At 44.4% G+C, this 27,793-nt stretch overlaps 1 protein-coding gene and 1 long non-coding RNA gene across 2 annotated transcripts; both read left to right on the forward strand.

Annotated features, from left to right (window-relative positions):
• The first annotated feature begins 1,190 nt into the window (after positions 1-1,190).
• LOC116225047 (pancreatic secretory granule membrane major glycoprotein GP2-like) lies at positions 1,191-27,793 on the forward strand. The gene is made up of 4 exons (XM_031586569.2): positions 1,191-1,259; positions 1,746-2,153; positions 26,279-26,370; positions 27,486-27,793. Exons 1-4 carry the CDS (start codon positions 1,232-1,234, stop codon positions 27,543-27,545), a joined length of 588 nt encoding a protein of 195 aa, XP_031442429.1. The 5' UTR covers positions 1,191-1,231; the 3' UTR covers positions 27,546-27,793.
• LOC116225048 lies at positions 16,634-24,079 on the forward strand. Its single transcript, XR_004165895.2, has 3 exons — positions 16,634-17,678; positions 23,242-23,307; positions 23,737-24,079. It is a non-coding gene; the product is annotated as an uncharacterized LOC116225048 (long non-coding RNA).

Consider the following 27,793-nt stretch of genomic DNA (forward strand, 5'->3'; position numbering starts at 1 on the left):
CTCAAGTCAAACTGTTTCTGGGAAAGAAAAGTGTCTGCACACTTGTATTGTACTATACTGTAGTATACCAGAGAACATTTAGAATGGACTAAACTGTGCAAAAATAGAGGATACAGCAACACATCATTTATGCATCTTGCAATGGTTCATGTTGTCTGAGTATTTTAGTTCATTGTACATTGAGTGATGAGGTAGGTTAATGGGAGAGAGCATATACTATAGTTCTGGCAGCATGTGTCACGTCTGTGCCGACATCCGCTCCGGCCACCCCCCTTTCAGCACTCTCACTTGCACTCCCTCCGCTGCACCTCATTCAAATCATTAGTCACGTTTGCACTCCCAGCTGCATATCATTTACATCCCATAATCACAAATCACACACACCTGGCACTTCCCTTCAAATGCTCCTCACTCCGGTGTCTGGTCTTGTCGCTACACGGACAAAGTTTATGCCCGAGACGGCCAGCTCCGCGACCCATTCACTGTTCCTGGGATTCCGCCTCCCGGATATCAGCCTCTACCCAGAGTTCCGTGCCTCCTGGACCCGACGCCTGCATTTCCCAGAGCTCCGTGCTCACGACCTCAGGTCCTACGTGACTTTTTTCTCCGGCTATGAACAGTGTATTTCTATTCCGCGCTCATTAGCCAGAGTTCGACTCTGGCTACGGACACAAACTTAATAGTAAACAACATAGTCCCACGTTTTTTTTAGTATCCCCTGTTAGTTTATTAGTTACTTACTGTGTGTGTTCTTTTCAGTTCGTAACCCCCAGTTAGTAATTTCTGGTGTCAGACACCGTGTATCTTGGTTCTGTTTCCTTATGCCTTTTGAGTTAATACTTTGTTTGTGTTATTCTCCGGTGTTAGTTTTCCAGAGTGAGACTCTGTAGTTTTGTGTAAGTCAAGTCGTTCTTCTGTGCTTTACCCCATGGTTTGATAGTCCTCCCTGTTTGTGTTCTGTTCCCTGCTTCCCTGGCTGTATTCCCTAATAAACTCTGTTACACCCGAAAACACTCATCCGTGACGGCATGAGTCACCTCTGGGTGAAGTATTATGTGTCATTTATTTTTGTTGTACCTGATTTGAATAGGGCAAAACAAACTCACAGCACACAAGAACAATGGTAATTGCCACTGGACAGGCCTTACATGGACGGAAACTAGCCTAATGCCTGTGTTTGTGCATGATTACAGAGGTTGGTTAGAGAAGACACGTCTACCATCTGGCTACCATGGGTGTTCCTCTTTGGCTGATTCTGTGTAAGATTCTGCTCTTTTCTCTTCCTGATGAACATCCTTCTCCCTCAGAACCTAAAGTACACAATTTACAGTGTTCATTTCCCCCAACAGCCATATAACGTATATCATTTCCCCTGATCTGGGGTTGTGTTGTGGATGCAGGAAAATGATTAACAATTAATTGACTCAAAAACAGTTAAGTGAATGTTCTAGAATGGCCAAGTCAGAGCCTCAAAATCCAAATTAATCTGTGAATTTTCTAGAATCAAAAAAATATAATTTCCTGAAGGAGAGTAGGGTGTGGCAAAGCATTCTGGCTTTGATAACTCACGTTAAATCTACTGGTAAAACCAAATTAATTTACATTCATTTATCAATATTTTCACTCAAGTCAAACCTACCAGAACATGCACTAGGGTTAGTAGTGCTGAACACCAACTGTCTCATACTTCAATACTCACACTCCCGTATGTGTGTGTATGTGTGCTCATCTTAATCCCACATTAGTTCTATATACTCTTCAAGATGCGTCACCTCAACAGAGTGATCCTTGTCATAGCTACACTGTGCTGAACGACGACTGGAGGGTCACCACCACCCTGGACAGGTCAGTGATAAGGTGCGACCATCACGTCCAGTGGCATGGTTGGTACCGCATGTTCCACCAGGGGGTGAGCGTTCGCATTCCTGAGAGCTGTGTACCTACGTTTCGGTGTAGCACGGACGCAACCCTGTGGCTAAACGCTCCGCACCCTCGCCCGGAAGATGGCATCGTTACCAGAGAGGTGTGCGGACACTGGGAGGGCGACTGCTGCTATTACAAAAAACCATCCATCCAGGTGAAAGCGTGTCCAGGAAACTACACTGTTTACAAACTAGTTGACCCTGGGCACTGCTATGTGGCATATTGTACAGGTAAAATGCTCTTTTCTGATATAGTTACTGTGTTTGTGTCCATTTTACATTCACCGTTGTTTCTCCTGAGAAAAGATTTTCATCTCTTATATCTATTATCTAAAACAGCGTGTGTGCGTGTGTGCGTGCGCGCATGGGTGTGTGTGTGTGTGTGCGAGCGTGTGTACGTGCGTGTGTACGTGTGTCTGTGTGTGTGTGTGTGTGTGTGTGTCACCTGATCATTTCCATAGAGCCCAGGACACATTTCCAGCAGAGGTTGAGGCTGAAGATGGCCCTTCAGAGGGAGCTCTCCCACGTTGAGATGGCCCAGTTCAACTCACAGGTCCTTCAACCTCATCACACACTTTTACCCACATAGTACCCATCAAGGGGCCAGAACTGTTGTTACAACCTTAGACCCTCACCTCCAACTTTACCAACTTAGTACCTAAGCAATGAACCAGCACCGGTGTTACAAACTTTACCAACTTAGCACCTCACCACAAACTTTACCAACTTAGTACCTCACCACAAACTTTACCAACTTAGCACCTCACCACAAACTTTACCAACTTAGTACCTCACCACAAACTTTACCAACTTAGTAGCTCTGCAAGGAACCAGCACCAATGTTACAAACTAAGCACTGTAGCTATAGAGGGCAATATAGCACTCTGCAGACTTTTATACGTGTAAGTGTTGCCTATACAGCAATTTTCAATTGTTAACGAACGTCAACAACTGGTCTCTTTAAAGGTTTCAGGTAGTATTCCTTTTGGTATTAGGTATTCCTTTGAGCCCATGCTGAAGTGCAAATCAAATTAGCCAGAATGGCAATGTTCCTAAGTATTACCAGTAGTTTGCAACATGTTTATAATCTATTACATTAATGTATAACCTTGTAACATTATTATAATAATACCTCATAAGGGATGAATGTAGTGTGATTTGATTGTCTGTCTGGTTACTGCAGATCAGGGAGAAGCTGATTCAGATGGGCTACCCGATTGACATCACAGTCAAGATGGTGTGATGCTTATTCACCAGGGAAGGAGGAAGAAGGACCTCTGATGGAGGGCCAACAGAATGCCTGTTTCATTTTACTGCCCATAACCACCATTGTCCATTATTGTCCATTTCTTATTAACACATAATAACATTCTAACAAGGATGCCTACTTATTCCAAATCTTCAGCATGCAAATGCACATTTGTGAGGAAATTTCTGTATGAAACCTACCTGTTGATATAAGGGAATAGAATGATTTCATATGCAATTGGAAACATGTCCATATAGACCCATTAAGTCTGCTGTTTGCTTTGCTGTTTGCTATAATCCTATTTTTTGGTGAGCGGGTATTCAAGCTGTCATTCAGTTAGAATATTTAACCCTTCAAAGTGGATACCTTGCATATTTAATATGTCTAATGCGGTTCTTGTGCTGGTAAAAGTACACAATGCTGTTGACCATATTCTTACTGGGTGAGGTCATATTAATACTAATACCATTAACCATCCACCATCTTGTTTTTTTCTACATTTGTCGTCTTGTATTTATCTCTGTTTTTTGCGCTTGTTTCTGTTATCATTTTTCATTTGTTCTTGTTTTTAAATGCTCCATACTTTGAGCTGCATTCTGTGTATGAAAGGTGCTATGCACACTGATTGTCTAGAGGTAATAAATACAAAAAAAGACAAATCAGTACCCGTACCAGAAAAAAAGATGCACACACTATAAAATGTGTGTAACAGTGAAACTGACATCCTATGTATAAAATAGGGTGATATTTGAATTGAATGAAACCCAAAAGGACTGTATTACTGGTTGTGAAATAGGTGACAATCGCCACAGGTCTGTCCGGTTAGAACAAGAACGGATGCCAATGTTCCAATGATGATTGATTTATTGCACACACACACGAAGTGAAGACATGAAGTGGTTGATGAATGATGCCCGTGAATATAATTATCCCGTGTAAAGGGACTTATATCCACATTTGAATCCGTGAACTGACTGATATAATCCGTGGTTTCTATTAAACATCACAAATGACAAATATATACAATTAAATACAATAAAGATGAACCATTATATACAAGATGAATGAATATAATATATACAATATGAATGTTACGGCTATACTGTAAATACGGATCTGTCCCTTAAAATACCGTGCCGTGTAACGGCGAACATTCCATATCTCCGTAACAAAAGTAACTGGTTGAACTGGCCTCGGGGTGAAATGTGGATGCTACAGATGATAATGATGACTGTAAATAACAGATACTATTTACAATGAACTGAACGGACTACAGAGCTAAATGATACATATAACAACACTTACATTCTTGAACGACGCACGGCAAATGATCGCGAATGTCTTTGAATTAATTGAATTGTCCGATGTGCTCCTTGAAGAGGACTTCTCCAACTCCGCTTGACTTGACCCACAACTTGGCCAGAGGAGGGTCGGCCTTATATAGTGGAGAGATGACGGGGGCCTTGAAACTGTCTTGAAACTGTTGAAGTGGCCAAATGGTCAGTGAAATTCCACTGTGCACGAGCCCCACGGAACTCTGGGATCAACTGATAGGCTGACCTTTCATGGACCCCAGGTCCCGTGAGTGGCCGGCACAGTGGGGGTGCACAGCTGGGTGCAACTGGTGGCCTTTTTAACAGCCGCCCTCAACTTTGCGTAGCAAAGGTGTTTTCCTGAAATGAGCCAGTTGCATCCTGCGGGAATGATGGGAGTCGGATTGCAGCGGGCCGCGTGTAGGTCCGGTCCTCGACCTGGATCTGCGCCGTCCGTGTGCTGATGAGGAAACAGCCACACCTGTGGAAACAGAATGCAAAGCGGGCTTGGAAAGCCGCAAGCTGGATGGGTGAAGGTCAGCCATACTGGGGATGACTGGGTTGCTGTGCCATCTTCGGCACTCAGCACAGCCGTGCTGGTGCTTCCTGACGGCCTCTCTCCCCCTCAATATCCAGAACCGTCGCCGTAGCTCAGCAAACACCCTCTCCGGGCCTGAATGCTTGAGCCGGCTGTCACCATCCTGGATGATGAGCTTGGTGATGGGGTGATGAGGATCCAGCACTATGGGGTGCAATGCGTCCTCCTCCAGGGACTCACACCTGCGGAGCCGCCCCCCCACACGGATCAGCTGGACCCCTGAGTCGAACTCAGGAGCCAAGGTGAGCAGTCTGCTGGATGCAGAGACAGGTTTCCCTCCTGAAAGAAGAAGAAATTCCTCCGGGAAGCAGTCCCTCTGCACCGTCCGGATGAGAGCAAGCTCAGCTTGCCTGACGTCCTCTGCTGCGGGGTCTGTGGGCGTGGCCGCCCCATGACAGGCTCTGATAGAGGCCTCCAGCAGCTCTTGGTAGCTGCTGAAACCTCCAGGATCGGGAAGTGGCTGAGCAGAGGTCACAGAGACGTGACCACAGAATAATGACTTCCGCAGGTCAACAGGCTCGTGGAAGGATGACCCGTCTCTCCCTGCTGACTGGGAAGGCTTCTTCCTTTTCTTGCTGTGTGCCTCTGCACGGATGGACTCCTGACACAGCTGTGTCCTGATGACATTCCTCTGCCTAGGTTTGGTCACCTGACAGCGATGCTCAGTGGAAGGAGTCTCTTTATCAGTGAGTAGACACTGAGGGGTGGAGGACTGATGCATGGGTACATTGAAAGGGCCTTGCAGTGTCCAACCGAGACGTGTGCGCAGTGCAGCCGGTCCACCTGGTGGGCCTAGATGCACTCGCTCAACTGGGGTGAGGAGATGAGGGTAGTCAGACCCGATGAGGAGCAGTGGTTGGGCCTGACTGAATGAATGAAGGGGCAGGTCTCTGAGGTGGTGATAGGCTTTCTGAAGGGATTTGACTGGATATGAATGAGTGGATAAACCAAGCTCTGTTGAGGTGAAAGCTTGCTCTATCCTGAACCGTTTCTGAGGGTGAATGGCTGATGCCACAGAGAATGAGACTGACCTCCCTGGCACAGCCCTGACGTCCTGACGGATGGTTCTGAGTGCCAGCTCCTCACTCCGTCCGTGAAGACCCAGCTCCTGAGCAGCACTGTGCAGCAGCACTGTGCAGCAGCATTGTGCGCTCGGAACCGTCATCCAAGATGGCGTAGGTCTCCATCTTCTTGTTGCCATTGAATAGGCACACCTTTACCATTTTCAGCAGTACGCTACCACCCCTCCTGGCAGGATCGAGGTAGTACGTCACCGGCTGACTGGCTTCGGGGGCTGGCTTCTCTGGTCTGGCGTTCACCTCGTGCAGCACTTCCAGATGCGTCAGATTGCATGTCTGACATCTGGCCTTGAGGTAGCACTGCGCTGTTTGATGATCCCTTCCACACCTCCAGCACCGTTTCCCTTTCTTGATCCAGCTGACCTTCTGATCCTTGGTCAGCTGCTTGAATGTTGTGCACTGATTGAAATAGTGCTGATTGTTGTTGCAGAACGGGCAGTACTTCTGCGGCTGCTCTGCCTTGCATGGTGAGGGCTGTGCTGTCTTGGTGGGCTCGACTGCCTTAACAGGTGAGTCACACCCAAGCAGGACAGTGGTGGAGTGCACGGCTGGGCTCTGGTTCCACCTGGCGCCTTTCTGGCGGTCAGGTGGCTCTTCCAGCGGTGCTCTGGCGTGGATGAATGGCACCTCATCCTGCTGAACACGGACCTCCTTCTCCAGCCAGTAAGAAAAGTCCAGCAGTGTGGGGATTGGTGTCTGAATGGGGTCGATGTAGCGTTTGAACTGGATGCGCATGTCATGTGGAAGCTTTGACAGCAGTCGTGACACATGTGACCCACACTCCAGTTCTGTTCGCCCTTCTTTCCCCAGCTGGTCCAACATCCCCACAAGGGCCCGCACCTTTAGTGCGAACAGGCGGAACCCCCTGCTGTCACCGCTCTTGACTGGAGATTCAGCAAGGACCTCGTTGATGCGCTGCAGAGCCAGCCTGTGTGGCTGGCCATACAGCTCGGTGAGTGATGCCATGGTGTTGGTGTATGGATACCGACTGTTGCAGTAGGAGTCTGCTATCAGCAGAGCATCCTCCAGCTTCAGGTGGTCGACCAGGATCTGGTACTTGAACCGCTCAGTCGCATCCGCAGGCAGGATGTTCTCCAATGCCAGCTTCAGGCGGGCAAACTGGCGGGGGTCTTCATCTGTGAAGCACGGGATGTGAGGCTTTGGTCCTCTGTAGGTGCTCTCTCGTCGGGGAGGGGTAGGTGGCCCGTCGTAGGGACCCTGCCCCAGTGGCCTCAGTCCAGCAACCGGGTATGATGCTGGGTTGTAAGGACGAGCTGATGAGGTGCGAGGAGGAGTGAATGGCACCATGTACTGCGGTGTTGGTACCTGAGATGGCGGTGCGTGAGCAGCTGGGCTGTGCTCTGGACGCATATGCATGCTCTGCATATGATCAGTCAGCTCAGCCACAAACTGTTGAGGTGGATGATGTGGGCGTGGCACCTGCCACGGAGACGTGTCATCATCCGGTTGGACCACCAGCTGAGAATGATGAGACGTAGTCCACGGCGCACCTTGCAGGTCATCCGCTGGCGGAAGAAGGGCTGCCTGGTTGTCAGGGCCGTGGACGAGAAGTCCGGGAAAGAAAGCCTTGAATAGGATACCCCACTGTCTGCGACGTGGGGTCGTCCTCTGGATGCGGCAGCGAAGCTTGTGGTTGGAGCTGGTGGTGCCTCTGATGCACGTGGTGAGAGGGCTTGGACAATTTGCTGCATATCAAGCCTTAACTGCTGATTGTCCTCCCGCATCTCCCTGAGAGCTGAGAGGAATGCCTCTGGGAGTGGCTTGACTGCTTCTGTCCAGCAGGTGGTGCTAGAGCGTCCCACATGGCTGGGACTGATGGCTCCACCAACGGCTTGGTCTGGAATGGTGTGTGGAAGGTGACGTCTTGGCAGTTCAAGCAGAAGTCCTCCAAGTACCGTGGCTGACGGCCCTCACGTGCGAGCACGGGTGTTGGGGTCTCTGGGCATCGACATCCTGGACTGTAGTAATTGTAAAACTCCGGCGGATGAAGGACCATATAAATAGGGTGATATTTTGAATTGAATGAAACCCAAAGGACTGTATTACTGGTTGTGAAATAGGTGACAATCGCCACAGGTCTGTCCGGTTAGAACAAGAACGGATGCCAATGTTCCAATGATGATTGATTTATTGCACACACACACAAAGTGAAGACATGAAGTGGTTGAATGAATGATGCCCGTGAATATTACATTATCCCGTGTAAAGGGACTTATATCCACATTTGATCCTTGGTGAACTGACTGATATATCCGTGGGTTTCTATTAAACCATCACAATGACATATATACAATTAGTAATACAATAAAGATGAACCATGTATATAGCCAGATGAATGAATATATATAGTCCATATGATTGTTATCGGACTATACGTAAATACGGATCTGTCCTTAAATACCGTGCGTAACGGCGAACATTCCATATCTCCGTAACAAAAGTAACTGGTTGAACTGGCCTCGGGGTGAAATGTGGATGCTACAGATGATAATGATGACTGTAAATAACAGATACTATTTACAATGAACTGAACGGACTACAGAGCTAAATGATACATATAACAACACTTACATTCTTGAACGACGCACGGCAAATGATCGCGAATGTCTTTGAATGAATTGAATTGTCCGATGTGCTCCTTGAAGAGGACTTCTCCAACTCCGCTTGACTTGACCCACAACTTGGCCAGAGGAGGGTCGGCCTTATATAGTGGAGAGATGACGGGGCCTTGAAACTGTCTTGAAACTGTTGAAGTGGCCAAATGGTCAGTGAAATTCCACTGTGCACGAGCCCCACGGAACTCTGGGATCAACTGATAGGCTGACCTTTCATGGACCCCAGGTCCCGTGAGTGCCGCACAGTGGTGCACAGCTGGGTGTAACTGGTGGCCTTTTTAACACTATGCATGCCCTACTTGCATTTTTCTCAAAAATCCCCATCAAATAATCATACAGTGAAAAGTACTTTTTTACTTGAGTTGGAATATGTGTAAACCCTAAACTGACCCACAGTGTCAACTTGTTTCGGTAACTTAAGGTGAGTCTCGAAATTCTTGAGTATGCTACCCATAAAAGCTCTTAAGTACGCGATTCATTATCAAATAAGTGCCCCATCTAACATTTACAACCATTTCATTGAAGTGTCAAAAGGTATCAATGGCAGAGCTAATGGCCTTGAACCATATACGCTGGAGGGCTGTTAACACATCTCAACAGCCTAACACAAACACAAGGGAATGGGAATTCCACAGAAATCTCAATGCTGTTTGTGGTAGCCATTATATGCCTACATATGCAAATGTAATTCTGATACAAATTACACTCCACACACATTCAAACCCATTTCTGTAAAAGTAAGCATCCAACAAATAGGCTAGCCTAAGGGATCACTGTAGCACACACACCCAACAGCAAAAAATACTCAACACTGATCACATCATTAGTGGTTGCATTGATGCGGCTATACACCAGTTGGCTCTCACAAACGTATGTACCCACACACCTCGAAAAGGGCTTGTTTGACAAATTGTAGATCAAAGTAGAACACTGCATGCTAACGTGCCCCCCACCCCCCACTCTAACATGCTAACGTCACTAACTCCTACTCCCAGTATCTTATTTCACTCTCACAGTGTTGATCACAGAACATTCATCTGGCAGACCTTCAACTAACAAACTGTGCCAATTATGCCTATGCTATTAGCCAATCGTACTCTAGATCCTGCAGCAAATGACCTTAACAATCTTCCCAAAAAATGAACGTCAGCTTACATCTATTCTAACGTATTCCCTCAGCTGTTTGTGTTAGCTAGTGCTTACTGAGCAAAGAAGCAAATACCAGAATTATTAAAAAAAAAATACTAACAGTACATTTCTCTCAGTTCTGCCGCAGATCCAGTTCCATGGAGACCCCCTAAAAGTAATTCTGTGGAGCAGCTGTGCTATTCCAGTTGAGTCTACACTGATCTGGCTCCTCTTATATCCAATCACACGTTCTCCTTTCACTACATCAGCTTAAAGGCGTAGTCTGTAATCTAGTCCACTCTAGTCTTCACGGTCTTCTAGCTAACTGTGTTTTTAGCGTTTTAGTTTTAAGACGTTAGTTTTTTTTAATGGCTGTGGAGCTCAGATATCAACAGTTTGTCACGAGAATCATGGACTGTGCCTTTAAGAAGTGGTGAAAAATTTGGAAACTCCTTGAAAAGATGTAAAATTGGTAACAGCGTAATTGTTAGTAACGCAGGGGGAATGTTTTCTGTGTCAGTGTAAAATGGTGCCATTATACACATGGGAGTGTGCAGATAAACTTATAGGCCGCAACATGAACACTGTTTTCGTTTCAACCCGCTCCAAAGGCGCGCATCTACACAATCTTTAGCTCATAAAAAAGAACGAGTCGTGCTTAGCTACCAAAAAAAAGTTTGTCGCTGACTTTCCAGTCAATTTTTGGTGCGTCTATGTTTTATGCCGAACTAGTTTCTTCAGAGCGCACAAGGATCTTGGTCGCGAGTGCTGGCACTTTTCGACACGTGATCGTTCTACACCAATGAGGTAGCTGCTTTTTGTCAACAGAATGGCAAGATGGCGGCTCCCGTGGTTAGATTCAACGTTACCGATAAAGAGGAAAACACCCGAACATCCTCAAAAGTGGGCTAAATGGGTTCTAAATAGTGCTGTATACATAGCCGCGTCCCATAAGAACAATGAGGCAAATATACGATAATGTTATGCTTATGTTAAGTCATTTAGATCAAGTTTGACATACCTGGGAATACACCTTACTGACGATCTAACATGGACTGTGAACACCCAGCACACACTGAAGAAATCAAGGCAAAGACTGTACTTCCTACGTCAGCTGAGGAAGTTCATAGCATCAGCACCCATCAGCTGTGTGTCCTGACAGCATCATCACTTGGTATGGGAACTGTACAGCCTGTGACTGCAGTGCCGCATCATCAGAGCACCTCTCCCTATTCTGCAGGAGACCTACAAGAGAAGACTACATACCAGGGCCCAAAGTATTGTAAAGGACTCCTAACATCCTGACCATGGACTTTTCAAAACACTGAGGTCAGGCAAACGTCTCTGCTGCTACAAGACCAGAACAGAGAGACTGAGGAGGAGCTTCTTTCCTCAAGCATTCCGTATCCTGAACACACACAATGACTACATGCTTTACGTTAGTATTTCTATGTATGTGACAAATAAACCTCCTTCCTTGTATCAATAAAAGGCAGTAATTGTACTTATACCAATGACCATTTGTTCGTTCGTTCGTTCATTCATTCATTCATTCATTCATTCATTCATTCATTCATTCATTCATTCTTCCACAAATGAAAACAACACTGATGAACCATAAAAACAATCTTTATGAAAAATATGAAATATGATATATAAAACTGTACAAAACTAAATAAGAAATAACAGATTAAGGACACTCAGTCCTCACTGTCAGTGTCAGGAGAGTTATCTTCCAGTTCCTCAGTTTCTTTTGTGTTGGCACAATTACAGCAACGACATAAGTCTGTAACACAGTCCTGCAGAAAAACAGGAACATCTTCCTGTCTCACAGGCACCTTTGCAGCCGCAGTGTATCACATGCAAACCACTGTCAGGGGCCGGATTTCTGGTCATCCAGGTGCAAGGTCCCATCCTCTATTTGCCAACCACATTCAGCAGGTGATGGAGCACTTATATTTTGTTTGCTGATGACACCTTGGTAATGTCAATGATACGTGTCCTGTTGCCAGTCCCTGTGAAAACATATAAACTGCATGGGAAATCTGTCTGCACACTTACAGCAATGACTGCCACATCAGTGTCAGAGCTCTTGATAATGACAGCTTTATGCTCCCGTGCAGCATGTTGTGCATGTAAAAACAACAACAGGTCTTCAACAACACGAACAGACTGTACACTCTCCTTAACAGTCACACAGTGACATTGATTTGTATGTGCGATGTACAAGCAGAGGTTTTTGCCCACTATTGTAAGGTCTGCATTTTTCCATGCAACATACAGGAATTCGGCAAGTGCTTCCTTATTTGTTCCTTCTGAGAGAAACTTTTTCCATTGGGTTGGGGTCCTCTGATCCGGGTCTAAGATTTGTATGCGTTGTGACCCTGCATCAGCTCTACGTGACCGTTCTAGGTTTTTGATACTGATGGGGGAAATCACGAGTCAGCCTCTTCTTCAACATATCCTGTCTGCAACACAACAAACAAAACAGTGACAATTAAGAGTCACAGGAGTATCATGAAAAGCAGAGAGTGGTGGAGGTGGTACAAGACATAACAGGCTAGAACCTATCTGCCATACAGCACATTTAACACCAAAGATGCCCAAGAAAGGCACACAACATCACTAACCACACCACACGCACGCACGCACACACACACACGCACGCGCACACAACACACACACACACACACACACACACACACACACACCAGCTATTCTCCTTGTTGTCAACTGGTACATTGCAGTTACCTGTAGTTTGAAGCATCAAGGCCTTCATTGGCTTTCACCAGTTCAATTAAGGCCTTCCTCAGCTGGCCCATGCATCCTCGGGAATATTTTCAAACTCCACATCAACACAGTGTTTGAAGTTCTCAGCCATGTCTCGAGACTCACCCTCCAACCCGAGCCACGTTTGTAGGCTTGTCCTGTATGTATTCCATCGTGTAGTGGTGAAATAATGTACCTCCTCGTGCTTGACTGAAGTAATATGCATAAAACAATGTTTGTTTTTTGATTTATTAAGACATTCCGGTGTATTTTCTTCGTCTTCCGTACTGCACGACGAAGGCATGGTGGACGCCATCTTGCAACTCTGTTGACAAAAAGCAGCTACCTTATTGGTGTAGCATGATCACGTGTCGAAAAGTGCCAGCACTCGCGACCAAGATCCTTGTGCGCTCTGAAGAAACTAGTTCGGCATAAAACATAGACGCACCAAAAATTGACTGGAAAGTCAGCGACGAACTTTTTTTTGGTAGCTAAGCACGACTCGTTCTTTTTTATGAGCTAAAGATTGTGTAGATGCGCGCCTGTGGAGCGGGATTCGTTTTCTAAAGGACTTTTCGTGGTTCATGTTGCGGCCTATTAATGGAGAGCGCCACCATGCCTAAACTTTTGACATGCTTAAATAAACTAAATTAACGTTTTACCAAAGCTGCAATTTCATATCTGTTTTTTTGGAGAGTTTTTTGGCCTGTTTTGTAAATGAAAACTGACATGAGATCTCCAATTATGTACATTGATGTGGTTTGCCAGCTTTATGATCAATGAACAGTGAAAAACAAAAGGTACGTGTTGCAGAGCAGTATAGGGGCAAATGACAGAGGAAGAAGAACTGGTGAAGTCTGGATTGAGACGAATTTGTTTAATTTATATTATAGGCAAATAGAAGATTTAATTGAAAAACACAATTGAAAATCCAGAATCAAATGAAAATCAATTTTTTTTTTCTTGTTATTCTTTTTTTTGTATTTACTTTTCCGTTATTGTTTTAATTTAAAATAATTTTAAATAATAGTAATTTCAATACTATCATCCCGGCTCTGCTACAGGACAAGCTTCTCCGGCTGAGTGTGCCTGACTCCATCTGCAGGTGGATCACAGACTTCCTGTCTGACCGGAGGCAGCACGTGCGGCTGGGAAAACATGTCTCTGACCCCCGGACCATCAGCACCGGTTCCCCTCAAGGCTGCGTTCTTTCCCCTCTTCTCTTCTCCCTGTACACCAACAGCTGCACCTCCAGTCACCAGTCCGTCAAGCTCCTCAAGTTCGCGGACGACACCACCCTCATTGGGCTCATCTCTGGTGGTGATGAGTCTGCCTACAGGTGGGAGATTGACCATCTGGTGACCTGGTGTGGACAGAACAATCTGGAGCTCAACGCGCTGAAAACAGTGGAGATGGTTGTCGATTTCAGGAAGAACCCAGCCCCTCCCAACCCCATCACCCTGAGTGACGCCCCAGTTGACAGTGTGGAGTCCATCCGCTTCCTGGGCACCATCATCTCCCAGGACCTCAAGTGGGAGCTAAACATCATCTCCCTCACCAAAAAGGCACATCAGAGGATGTACTTCCTGCGGCAGCTGAAGAAATTCAACCTGCCAAAGGCAATGATGGTGAACTTTTACACCTCCATCATTGAGTCTATCCTCACCTCCTCCATCACCATCTGGTACGCTGCTGCCACTGCCAAAGACAAAAGCAGACTGCAGCGTGTCATTCGTTCTGCGGAGAAGGTGATTGGCTGCAATTTGCCATCTCTCCAGGATTTGTATGCATCCAGGACCCTGAGGCGTGCAGGGAAGATTATGGCTGATCCCTCCCACCCTGGACACAAACTCCTTGTGCCACTCCCCTCCGGCAGAAGGCTGCGGTCCATCAGGACCAAAACCTCACGCCACCTGAGCAGCTTCTTCCCGTCTGCGGTTGGCCTCATCAACAAGGCCCGGGACCCCCGCCCCCCAACACGGACTCTAATCCCTTTTTTGCACACTCCTGCTGTAACTTAATATGTGTATTGTTTATTGTTTATTGTGTATGTTTATTGTTTGCACCAACGTACCACAAAAAATTCCTCGTAGGTGAAAACCTACTTGGCAATAAAAACCTTTCTGATTCTGATTCTGATTTGATTTATTTAAAACAGTTTTTGTACCAAATCATCTTAATTTATATTATTTAGTGCAAAAAAACTCACATTTTTGTTTATTCATGGTATGACAGCTGTAAAGGTGAAGGCTGTTTAAAACTGTGTGTGAACCTCATGGTGAAATAGTCCTGCAATAAGAATGCAGAGAGCTCACAGGAGACTCACTTACGGCCCACTCACACGTTTGCGTTGGAATGCGTTGATCCGTCAAGGTTGACGGATCCCCATTCACTTTGAAGGGTTCCATTGTGTTGCGTTTCATGGGTTGCTTGCGGCAAGAGTTGAACAATTTTCAACTTTTTGAGAGGCAACACGTAACTGACACGTAACTGACAGCACCGGTGCTAGCCAATCAGATCGCGTTTATGCTCACGTCTAAGAGCACAAAGCTAAAAAAAAAAAAGACGGCGGATCAAACTCCGTAGATGGTCGTATTTGTACCTAAAAGTTGTTTGTTTGACTTTTCTTTGGTTAGATTTTTTTAAAGTTACCGAGAAATACACACTGTACAATGTAAAAACCCTGTTATTGTAACTGAAAAATACGTCTGATAGGAATTGCGAGGTGTCTGAGCCACCTATCTAATGTTAGCATGCTACTACTCACAAGGTAAACAGCTTGCTAGTGGCGTGATTGGTTTGTTGACCTGTCAATCTCACTATAACGTCTCCGTTATCAACACAACCCCATGCGCCAGACTCCTCCTCCCTCATCCGTTGGATCAACGCATTGCAACGCACAGGTCTGAGTGGGGCATTAATAACTGCACTTCATCTACAATCACAATCAGTACGGAATCTACGGATCCCACACACCTGGCACTCACCTTCCCCAGCACTTGATTACTGATCCCACATACCTGTAACTCACTCCTTATAACCTCCCCACTCCCTTCACTCCCTGTCGGTTCTCATCACTTATACCGATATACCGCAATGCGACACGAGCTCCAGACCTACACTCTCCTCACTTCACGCAAGTTTACGCCACGACATCCAGGTCGTTCTGTCTTCGTTAGTCCCACGCGCTCTGGCGCCTTGTAGTTTCCTCAGTCCGCGACCCCCAGGTTGTTTTGTGTTCAAGTTTAGTCCTCCCTCGTTAAGCCTTTTGAGGGTTGTAGTTTGTGATCCTGATCTTTTGTGCTTTCCAGTTACGGTCAAGTATATCTTCTGAGCGTTCATCCCGTTTTTGCTTTTTTTTCACTTGGCTGTGACTGGTTCAATAAACTGTCAAACTACCTTCAGTCCGTGCGTCGTCTGATAACTGACACAAGCATTCTCAAGAGTTAGATGCTACACTACGCTGGTTGCTGCAACTTCCGTCACATAAGAAGGTGAATCAGATGTTCCTTGAGATTTTTCTGCCTGACAGACTCAGGATGCCTCTCTTAAAAAAACACCAACTGCTTTGAGCTGTGCTCTGCATTTTGTCTTTGACTTCATTTTGTAGTCATTCTTAAACTAAATTGAAGTACTGTTTAATTAATTGTCTTTTATTTTCTGCTTTGTTGTAGAATAATCTTCTATGCCTGTGTAGCAGGACGTATTTAAGCTGACCTCATTGCGCCGTCTGTTAACTTCTCGCCGTCCGTCTAATTTGCCAGTAATTAGGTGGCACTCTGTAAGTCTGTACAGCCCCTATAAATGAACAACGAGGTGCCAACTGGGTATGCGTCATACTCCACGGTACCTGTTGCGTCAAGCTCAGGTCCACCAGTTTGTGGTAGTGATGACCATGTTGGGTTGGGTCGGGTCCTCATTCCCAGCTTTGCACCGTCTCCTGTTTCACTCCCGGAGTTGGATTGTGCGTTATTTGTGCACCATGTGCAGCTAGCGGACGCATAGTAGCCGCTGCCTCTGTCGTCCTGTGTTTCCGTGCCCTCGGAGGCTTGGAATTGGCCTGGGTGGGTTGACGCCGCTGCTGTTTTGCTGCTAGGTTTTGCTGCTAGCTCTTGCTTATAGCTATTGTACCGTTTGCTGTTCGTCTGGCTTCACGTCTCGTCATCCTTGCCAGCAGCTGCTGTCCGCAAGAGCTGCTGCTGCGTGTGTGTGTGTGTGTTTTCGTTTTGGTTCTGGTTGTTTTGTGTTCAATGTGCTGTTGGCTGTGCTAGGTGCCCAAGGCTAGTAGTCCATCCTAACCTCCCCTGGTGGTGGGTGGTATCTCCTTTGTGTGTGTGCATTGAGATAATTTTTGATGTATGTATTTACCTTTCACTAGGTTTGTGTGTGTGTGTGCATTTGGTGTGAGCAGTGCACGTTTGCTGTGACCTCCTGGAGGTAATACCCCGCTACTTAAATACCCCTGCCTGACTGGTAAGCCTCAGTCCAGTTCTATGCTGTGTTCATTTATCTGTTGTGTAGGTGTTGTCCATTGTCTGTCCTACTGTTACCATTTTGTGTGTTTGTTGTTATTAAATAAAACATATTTGTTATTTATGGAAACACGTCTCCAGCTTCCTCAGTTTACGAACCTGTGTGCCCCTAGTGGGCAAGTTTGATTCCACCTCAACTATTTCCCTGGGCGCAACTCGTGGGCGTAGTCGTGCTCTGTATAGTCCTAGCTCCACTCTCCATATTGTTATGCCACACTTGTGTGTTTATTTTGTCTCCTGTAAGCTTTTGTAAATGTTTATCTAGAGCCCTTTGTTTTTTTTCCTATGTTCCATGTGCTAGACAAATACATTTGCCTTGTCTGGTCTCAATAGAGATACAGCAGGCAATCCACAGGAGAGAGGCTGGACACATAGATGGAGAGGGGGGAGAGAGAGAGTCAGTCCCATCTGTTTTGAGAGGAGGAAAACGGCTCACTGTTCATCTAGAGAAGGTAAGGTGTTTTTCATGTTTGTTTTTAATCACATCATCAAACATCAAGTCTTCAAGTATTCTTGCATATAAATGCAACAAATACAGTTTAGGTACCCCAATTCAAGATGGGTATTATTTCCAACAAGGACAAAAGAAGTTTGTTTTTTCCTTTGTGATGTGTTTGATTTTCAGAGAGCACAGCAAGTTTGAATCGTCCACGCCTGACAGGGTTTACTTCTGGGGGGTTTACTTCTGCGGTATAAGAAACGCGACATTCCTGCAAAGTTATTGCATGCAGTATGGACAAATGTTTCGGAGTAATGGCAGTTTTTCCCCCCTTTGAAAGAGACGTTTTGCAAGCATTGCAAGTGGCCCTGTGGTCATCTTTTTGCGCGAAATATAACCACACTTTAGAACACCTCTGCCTAGACGCCATGTTGGCTGCAGTCTAAAACAAAACCAAGCTGCATGCGCGTGACATACCTAAACGGCAGTTACATCATACCGGAATAAAAAAATTAAAAAATAATCATTTTTTAATGTATATATAGCGGAATCGAATAAAAGAACAATTTAAAATGAATATATATAAATATATATATATATATATATATATATATATATATATATATTTTTTTTTTTTAAAGTATTGATAGCGGAATCGAAAAGGACTACCTTAACAAGAACCGGTTCTCGATTCCCATCCCTAATCGTGACCAGAGAGGTGTGCGGATCCTCGGATTCAAGCTGCTGCTATTTCAAACCACCATCCATCCAGGTGAAAGTGTGTCCAGATAACTACACTGTTTACAAACTAGTGGACCCTCTTCGACCCTCTCCCTGGCATATTGCAGGTAAAATGCTCTTTTCTGATATAGTTACTATAGTGTGTTTGTGTCCATTTTACATTCACTGTTGTTTCTCCTGGGAAAAGATATGCATCTCTTATATCTATTATCTAAAACATTTGTCCATACGCCACGCAGATGTAACAACTGCCACAATTCCTGCTGCTCTAACTAACCCTGCTCCACACATGGTCAATATGCCACACTCAAAAGTGTTATCTACAGTATTGTGACGGGCAAACCAACAGATAAAAAAATGGTTCTTGGTGTCATTACAACAGCTTGCCTTAAAATATTTTATGGAATATGGGGAATCTTAGGGATGGATGAGATTTTTTCTTAAGTTTTCATGCAAGGGAGAATGTTGGTAGTTCAAGATTTTCACCACGGATCAGCATTAGGGCTGCAGGACACTTCTAGTGCTAGTCTTGTGTTGCTGTTTCACTTACTGTACTGGGAAAGAAAAGTGTCTGCACACTTGTATTGTACTATACTGTAGTATACCAGAGAACATTTAGAATGGAGTTGTTTTGAGCCATATATGATTTTCATATTTGCTGTATTTGATTTGTATTACACTATGTAAGAGGTGCCATACATTTTCCTATTTTCTTTCGCAATGCAAATGCTGTACTGCACCACTTTTGTATAGTTGGTAACAAGGCTTCAAACAAACGAAACAAAGTAGAAAACAATACATTTTCAGCAAAAAACACTATACTGTGCAAAAACAGAGGATACAGCAAGACATCATTTATGCATTTTGTAATGCTTCAAGTTGTCTGAGTATTTGAGTTCATTGTACATTGAGTGATGAGGTAGTTTAATGGGAGAGCATATACTATAGTTCTGGCAGCATGTCTGTGCCGACATCCGCTCTGGCCACGCCCCCTTCAGCACTCTCACTTGCACCTCATTCAAATCATTAGACACGTTTGCACTCCCAGCTGCACATCATTTACATCCCGTAATCACAAACCACAGACACCTGGCACTTCCCTTCATATACTCCTCACTCCCCTCACTCCGGTGTCTGGTCTCGTCGCTACACGGACAAAGTTTATGCCCGAGACGGCCAGCTCCACGACCCATTCACTGTTCCTGGGATTCTGCCTCCCGGATATCAGCCTCTACGACCAAGAGCAAGATTCCCTGTCCTTCCCTGTTCCCTGTCCAAGATTCCCTGTCCCTGGCCTTCCTCGTCAGCGAGTCCATAGGCATAGATCCCGGGGGGGACAGGGGGACGTGTCCCCCCCTACCATAAAGTTGTCCCCCCCAACAATCATTTTAGACACAAATAAATAATTTTGAATAATATAGTAATATTAAATAAAAGCACAACAACACAAGCAGTGCTAATTATAAACGTAAAACAATGTGTTTTTTAAGTGTTGAAAAATCATGATCCCCTATTCCTCAAAGTGGTTTGGTTCACAATCTGTTTCCAACAGGCGGGGCTACCGGCAGCTCCGTGTTTCAGTCAATCAGCCCAGTAGCCTACACGGTACTGTAAACCTCTACAAGTAAAAGCCAGTAAGTAATTTATCACACCAATTGTTCAACAAGCACAAGCTTGTAACATGAAAAGTGACATTTATCCTGCTTTGTCCAAAAGCTCAAACTTGAGCTTGTTAACAATCATTAGCTAGTAGCTTAACCAGTGTGCTGGTTAAAAATAGGCTGATTTTGGACAAAGCACACACACACTCCTCTTTTTCCTGTTTCCTCCTCTCTCCCCTCCCCTGTCACTGCCACTATGCTACACAATATCTAAAGAGGTTGACAGACATTGGACCTCATTCTCAAACGCAGTTAAGAACATGTTGCGAAGTTCCCGGGACAAATCTGGCATCCATGAAAGTTCTCATCTGAGATTCGTTCTTATTTTAAGAATTTAAGAACGCTAAATATCACTCGTAAATCGCGCGCCCATGTTCTGGGCTGAATTTGTGAGAAATCGTTGGTGATTGCGTTCACATCAATTCTACATACATCCTCGGATTTAAATAATTATAATAATAATAATAATAAATACAAATATTCTCGTATCATAAACAATTATGTTTCACATTTATAGTCATGATTCTACGAGATATCGTGATGTCCTGCCATAAATAAAAGCAATACACGAACACTGCAAATGGCATTGATATAAATAAGCACTAAACTCAAGCGCGTGGATATATGGTGGAATAGAATGGAGAAGATGTTAATTTACATCCTCCTTAAAGAGAATTTGCTTTTGAACTTTTGACATTATTTGTCTGCGAGTAGATATTTTGTGGTAATACATTTAATGCCGTTTACAGAATTAAAAAATGATGTTGAATTTCTGTTTGTAAATGTTATAAGAGAATTCGGTATTTAGCAGCTAAGTTATGCTAGGTCTCGTGGTATCGTGCTACCTTTATGCCAAATTATTTGACGTGAAATGTATGTATCTCTTTATTTCTGTCTTTTCCAGACAGTTTTACAAAATCAAACGTCCTTTATGGATAATTGCATGCTGATAACTTCAGTTAAACTCAAGAAAAACAAGACTTGTGGTTTCGCTTGAAATTCATCATCTTTATTCTGCAAAGTCAAGTGTTAGCTATCTGTCTAGTCCTGCAAGGTAGCAAACGCAATACGAGGACAGCATAGAGAGAGAGAGAGAGGGCGATAGGGCCAGACAGCAATTTTTGTGTGTCCCCCCCAGGAATTACGCTCTGAAATTGTACCATGTATTGTCCCCCCCTACAATGAAATGGGATCTCCGCCCCTGAGCGAGTCCCGTGCTTCCTCGCTCCTTCGCCTACGTTTCCCAGAGTTCCGTGCGTCCTGGACCCGACGCCTGCATTACCCAGAGCTCCGTGCGCACGACCTCAGGTCTTACGTGACTTTCTTGTCCGGCTACGAGCAGTGTATTTCTATTCGAGGCCCTCGCACTCATTAGCCAGAGTTCGACTCTGTTGTTTGTTCTTAAGTTTGTGTCCTTAGCAGGGGCGGCCCTAGCACATTTGGCGCTCTAGGCACCAAAAAAAAAATCTGTCCAGCAAAAAAAAAACACAATTCTTGTTTTTTTTTTTTTTTTTGCGCCCCTCTGAGTGGCGCCCTAGGCGACCACCTATACCGCCTGTAGGAAAAATTGCCCCTGGTCCTTAGTCATAGTCCTAGTGTTTGTTTAGTATCCCCTGTTAGTTTATTAGTTACTTTCCGTTTGTCTCTGTTTAGTTTGTAACCCCCAGTTAGTCATTTCTTGGTTCTGTTTCCTTATGCCTTTTGAGTTAATACTTTGTGTTATTCTCCTGTGTTGGTGTTATTTTCCAGAGTGAGACTCTGTGTAGTTTGGTTTATCTCTGTCCTTTACTATTCTTAGTTTAAGTGAAGTCGTTCTTCTATGCTTTACCCTATGGTTTGTTAGTCCTCCCTGTTTGTGTACTATTCCCCTGTTCCCTGGCTGTATTCCATAATAAAGTCTGTTACACCCGAAAACCCTCATCTGAGTCCAGGGCGTCCATTCGTCGTAGGGGCTTAAGTCGATCGATTGTCCTATTAGCCAGTTTGAATTACCGAGATGATTGAGGACAGGATATATCGGGTCGTCCACGGCTGACATGCGGTCTAACCATGTCGTTAATTTGAACCAGACTAAATTTATCAGGGCAAGTGCGCGTGCCCGTCCTACTTCAAAAGGGGACAGGGTCGATCACCAAAACCATGATTTTTTTTTTTTACGGTACAATGGTACTAAACTCAAAGAAAGAGCCTCTTTTTTTCTACGCTGGCGAACAGGAGATGATCATGAACGCTTATGAAGAATACAAGACCATAATCATGGCAAAATCCAAGTGTGACCTGGTGCAGTGGGTTGTGCTGTCGGTTAGTAGTTGCACGGTTGCTAGTTCGATTCCCCTCACCTCCTTATTAAGTGTAGTTTTACATTTCCTTGTAAGTCGCTTTGAATAAAAGCGTCTGATAAATGACTAAATGTATCAATAAGAAATGCAATAAATTGAAGCAGTGAAAAGAAATTGTGTGTATTTCTCTCTTCTTATCATGAGTCCACCTTAATCATTTTCTACAATAATGATATGCTATGGTGTACTAATAACACTGTCATATAATTATGAGTGCTTTGTTCTCCGCATCACCGACACTACAAAGATGTACCACTCGCAAAAACCCGCAAGACAGTCAATGCTCGGCTATTGCGTGTGGTGTTGGCAATAAATCGCTTGAGAAGGTCTTAATAAATGATTCCTTGTTGGCTGAATCGGTAGCGCTCATACAAGAACTCATCATGATGGAATAATGGATCTTGGCGATCGCGAAGAACTCTCTTAATGAAGCCCCAATCTAACTAATATTGCTTCTTGGTCAATGGGATCTCTCCTTTTTCCGGGGGTGTGGCAAGCTTATCCAGCTTCAATTAAATTAGCCTGCGCTGGAGCAGGTTTGAGCTAATTGATGTGTTGCTATGGTGATTTATCCAAAGTTGCTTCCACGACCTGAAAGGAGGGACTTGAAAATGATCTTGGTAACTCGCTTACCGAGCTACGACGAACGGGGCCCAGTCCTCCCGTGACGGCATGAGTCACCTCTGGGTGAAATATGAAGTATCATTTATTTTTGTTGTACCTGATTTGAATAGGGCAAAACACTCACAGCACACAAGAACAATGGTAATTGTCACTGGACAGGCCTTACATTGACAAAAAATAGCCTAATGCCTGTGTTTGTGTATGATTACAGAGGTTGGTTACAGAAGACACGTCTACCATCTGGCTACCATGGGTGTTCCTCTTTGGCTGATTCTGTGTATGATTCTGCTCTTTTCTCTTCCTAATTAACATCCTTCTCCCTCAGAACCCAAAATACACAATTTAGAGTGTACATTTCCCCCAACAGCCAAATAGCATATATCATTTCCACTGATTCCAATGTTTAAGTGGCTCAAAATTAAAAATTAATCTCTGAATGTTCTAGAATGGCCTAATCAATATAATATAATTTCCTGAAGGAAAGTAAGGTGTGGCAAAGCATTCTGGCTTTGCTTACTCACGTTAAATCTACTGGTAAAACTAAATTCAACGCACATTTATTAATATTTTCACTGAAGTCAAACCTACCAGAACATGCACTAGAATTAGTAGTGCTGAACACCAAGTATTTAATCCTCACAGTCCTGTGTGTGTGTGTTTGTGTGTGTGTGTGTGTGTTTGTGTGTTCATCTTAATCCCACATTAGTTCTACCTACCCTTCAAGATGCGTCACCTCAACAGAGTGATCCTTGTCATATCTACACTGTGCTGAACGACGACTGGAGGGTCACCACCAACCTGGACACGTCAGTGGTAAGGTGCGACTATCATCTCCAGTGGCAGGGCTGGTACCGCATGTTCCACCAGGGGGCGAGCGTTCGCATGCCCGAGAGCTGTGTACCTACGTTTCGGTGTGGCACGAAGGGAACCCTGTGGCTGAACGGCCCGCACCCTCGCCTGGAAGATGGCATCGTGACCAGAAAGGTGTGCGGACACTGGGATGGCAACTGCTGCTATATCAAAGCACCATCCATCCAGGTGAAAGCGTGTCCAGGAAACTACACTGTTTACAAACTACATAACCCTGGGCAATGCGATTGGGTATATTGTACAGGTAAAATGCTCTTTTCTGATATAGTTACTGTGGTTGTGTCCATTATACATTCACCGTTGTTTCTCCTGAGAAAAGATTTTTATCTCTTATATCTATTATCTAAAACATATGTCCATACGCCACACAGATGTAACAACTGCCACAATTCCTGCGGCTGTAACTAACCCTGCTCCAATCAGTCGTCACCCTAGCGTTACTTGGTTGTTATTAATCGTTTGCCTTGCAGTGAACGACTCACTGGCGACCTGTCAACGACCACTGAACGGACCCCTAGCGCACGCAGCGTGTGACTAACGTCAAACGTCATTTAGCGTTTCCCCAACGTCAATGCATGTGGGTAGGGTAGACTGAGTACAGTTGATGCACCCGAAATAACTTATGTGTGCAGCAATCCTGAGACGTGATTTTTAGTTTGGACATGCCTACTAACGTCCTCTTTGATCCCGGGAAATTTGAGTACCTAACCCATCTCTCGTACGAAGATATCGGCGAAAGTTTTTTCACCAAGGGAAGATCTTGATTTTATGTCCCTTCTACAATTAATATGTTATTAACCATACGTGATCAACAAACGCAACTTACATCATTGCAAACGTTATTCTGTGCACTATAAATCTACATATTCCATGCTATCATGTCATGCAAGGTCATTGGATAATCTAGCGAAAAGCGGAGTGGAGGGTAGGCCTATATATGCTTGCTTGAGCCCAGCATGAAGTAGATGTACTGAACTTGAACATAGCTGAGCACTGTTATAGCTGGTGCTGTTCCATGGCAGATGGATATGATATGAAGACTCGTGTGACATGGACAATGTGTGTGGATGTGTTGATGTTTTCTAATAATAAACATTGAGAAAAACACAAATTCAGTGTCAAATTTAAATAATTTATTTTAAAAACATAAAACCCCAGGAATAACGCCCGTTATTTCGTAAATCACAGTAATAATAACAGTAAATCTTCGTCCGAAGACATTGCTAGTGAAAGAGGCTTTGTATTCTTCTTACTTTCAGCTGCATTTATCATCTTCTTACTTGCAGCAGCGCTAGTAGCAGAAGCCCCCCTCACACCTTTTCGTCGTCTTGACGGCATGATGTTCACTGTTCAGATCAACTGAATCCACTATGATTTTCCAGCGTTTTATACCCGTTTGACAATAAAACCCACACGCCAGCAAAACACAATTCTGTCGTTATTCACGCGTTAATCACACGCTCAACACGCTCGTCTGACGTTGACTTATCGCTCGTCGCGCGCCAGTGACACGTCAGCACACGTTTGTCGTGCACCAGTGACACGTCACTTGGTCGCTGTTACACGCTCCTCATGCGTCAGTCCTATGCTATTCTGTCGTTAGTCACACGCCAGATGTGTCCACCTCGCCCTAGAACGCTCGAAATTGAACAATTAGAAAGTTCAGAGAACGTTGACCAGAACGTTTAGGTGTGACGGGTTCTTAAGGAGGAGTGGGGAATTGAACTAGCAACCTTTCCGATTACTAAACGACTCCTCTACCCCCTGTAAAACTGTCGCCCCCAGTTTAGTGTTCGTGTAGTGCTTTTATTTATGTTAGGACATCACGATGCCTCGTAGAATCATGACTATAAATGTGAAACATAATTCTTTATGATACATTTTTTTTATTATTATTAGGATGTCGTATAATTGATGTGAAAGCAATCACCAACGATTTTTCACAAATTCAGCCCTTAAGAACATGGGCGCACTCCAATCTGGTTGATTTACGACTGCTATTCAGCGTTCTTAAATTCTGTTCAAAGTTAGGAACGAATCCCAGATGAGATTTTTAATGAATGCCAGCATTGTCCCGGAAACTTCGTAACATGTTCTTAACTGCGTTTGAGAATGAGGTCCAATGTCTGTCAACCCCTTTACATACCGTGTAGCATAGGGGAGAGAGGAGGAAACGGAGAGGAATGCTTTTATTTAATATTACTATATTATTCAAATTTATTTCTGATTGTTGGGGGACACAACTTTATGGTAGTGGGGGACACGTCCCCCTGTCTCCCCCGGGATCTCCGCCTATGTTCTGTGTGTGTGTGTGTGTGTGTGTGTGTGTGTGTGTGTGTGTGTGTGTGTGTGCGCGCGCCACCTGGTCATTTCCATAGAGCCCAGGACACAGTTCCAGCAGAGGTTGAGGCTGAAGATGGCCCTTCAGAGGGAGCTCTCCCACGCTGAGATGGCCCAGTTCACCTCACAGGTCCTTCTACCTCATCACACACTTTTAGCCACTCAAGCTTAATTTATGGTCAGCCTTTTATGCAGACACGCAAGCAAGCAAGAGCCCCTTGCGTTGTTACGAACCCCCTCCGAGCACCTTTTGTGTGCTTGCGTGCACCTCCCAAATTTTGTAATTATCTGACCAGTCAACGCAAGCTGCACGCAAGCCGCAGGGCTGTGATTGGTCCAACCCATCGCTGTTTACCTTGTGGGTAGTAGCGTACATTAGATAGCTGGCTCAGACACCTCGCCAATCCCCTCAGACGTATTTTTCAGTTACAATAACAGGGTTTTTACATTGCACAGTATCTATTTCTCGATAACCTTTTTTTTTAAATCTAAGCAAAAAAATGTCAAACAAACTATTTTTATGTACAAATACGACCATCTACGGAGTTTTTTTTTTTATTACTTTGCGACACCCACCAACTGACGGAGAACTATAAATGTTCACGAGTCCGTCGAAGCAACTGCGTGACCATGCAGTAACACAGTCGTAGAAGCATATTTCGGCCTTTAATACCCATCAAGGGGCCAGAACTGTTCTTACAACCTTAGTACCTCCCCTCGAACTTTACCAACTTAGAACCTAAGCAATGAACCAGCACCAACGTTACAAACTTAGTACCTAACCACAAACGTTACCAACTTAGTACCTCAGGTCAAACATTACCAACTTTAGTACCTCAGCAAGGAACCAGCACCAACGTTACAAACTAAGCACTGTAGCTATAAAGGGCAATATAGAACACGAGCAGCACTCTGTAGTTTTTTATACGTGTTTACCTAAGAATGTATCTGTGGCCTATACAGCAATTTCCGATTGCTAACAAACGTCAACAACTGGTCTCTTTAAAGGTTTCATTGATAATCTTTTACTACAACCAAAAAGGAGGTAGTATTCCTTTTGGTATTATGAGGTCAGGCTGAAATGCAAAGCAAATTAGCCAGAATGGCAATGTTGATAAGTATTACCAGCAGTTTATAACATGTTTATAATCTATTACATTCATGTATAACCTTGTAACATTATTATAATAATACCTCATAAGGGATAAATGTAATGCAATTTGATTGTCTGACTGGTTACTGCAGATCAGGGAGAAGCTGATTCAGATGGGCTACCCGAGTGACATCACAGTCAAGATGGTGTGATGCTTATTCACCAGGGAAGGAAGAAGAAGGACCTCTGATGGAGGGCCAACAGAATGCCTGTTTCATTGCACTGCCCATAACCACCATTGACCATTATTGTCCATTTCTTATTAACACATACTAACATTCTAACAAGGATGCCTACTTATTCCAAATCTTCAGCATGCAAATGCACATTTGTGAGGAAATTTCTGTATGAAACCTACCTGATATAAGGGAATAGAATGATTTCATATGCAATTGGAAAC

Source organism: Clupea harengus, chromosome 19, assembly GCF_900700415.2.
Source record: "Clupea harengus chromosome 19, Ch_v2.0.2, whole genome shotgun sequence".
NCBI classification, from domain to species: domain Eukaryota; kingdom Metazoa; phylum Chordata; class Actinopteri; order Clupeiformes; family Clupeidae; genus Clupea; species Clupea harengus.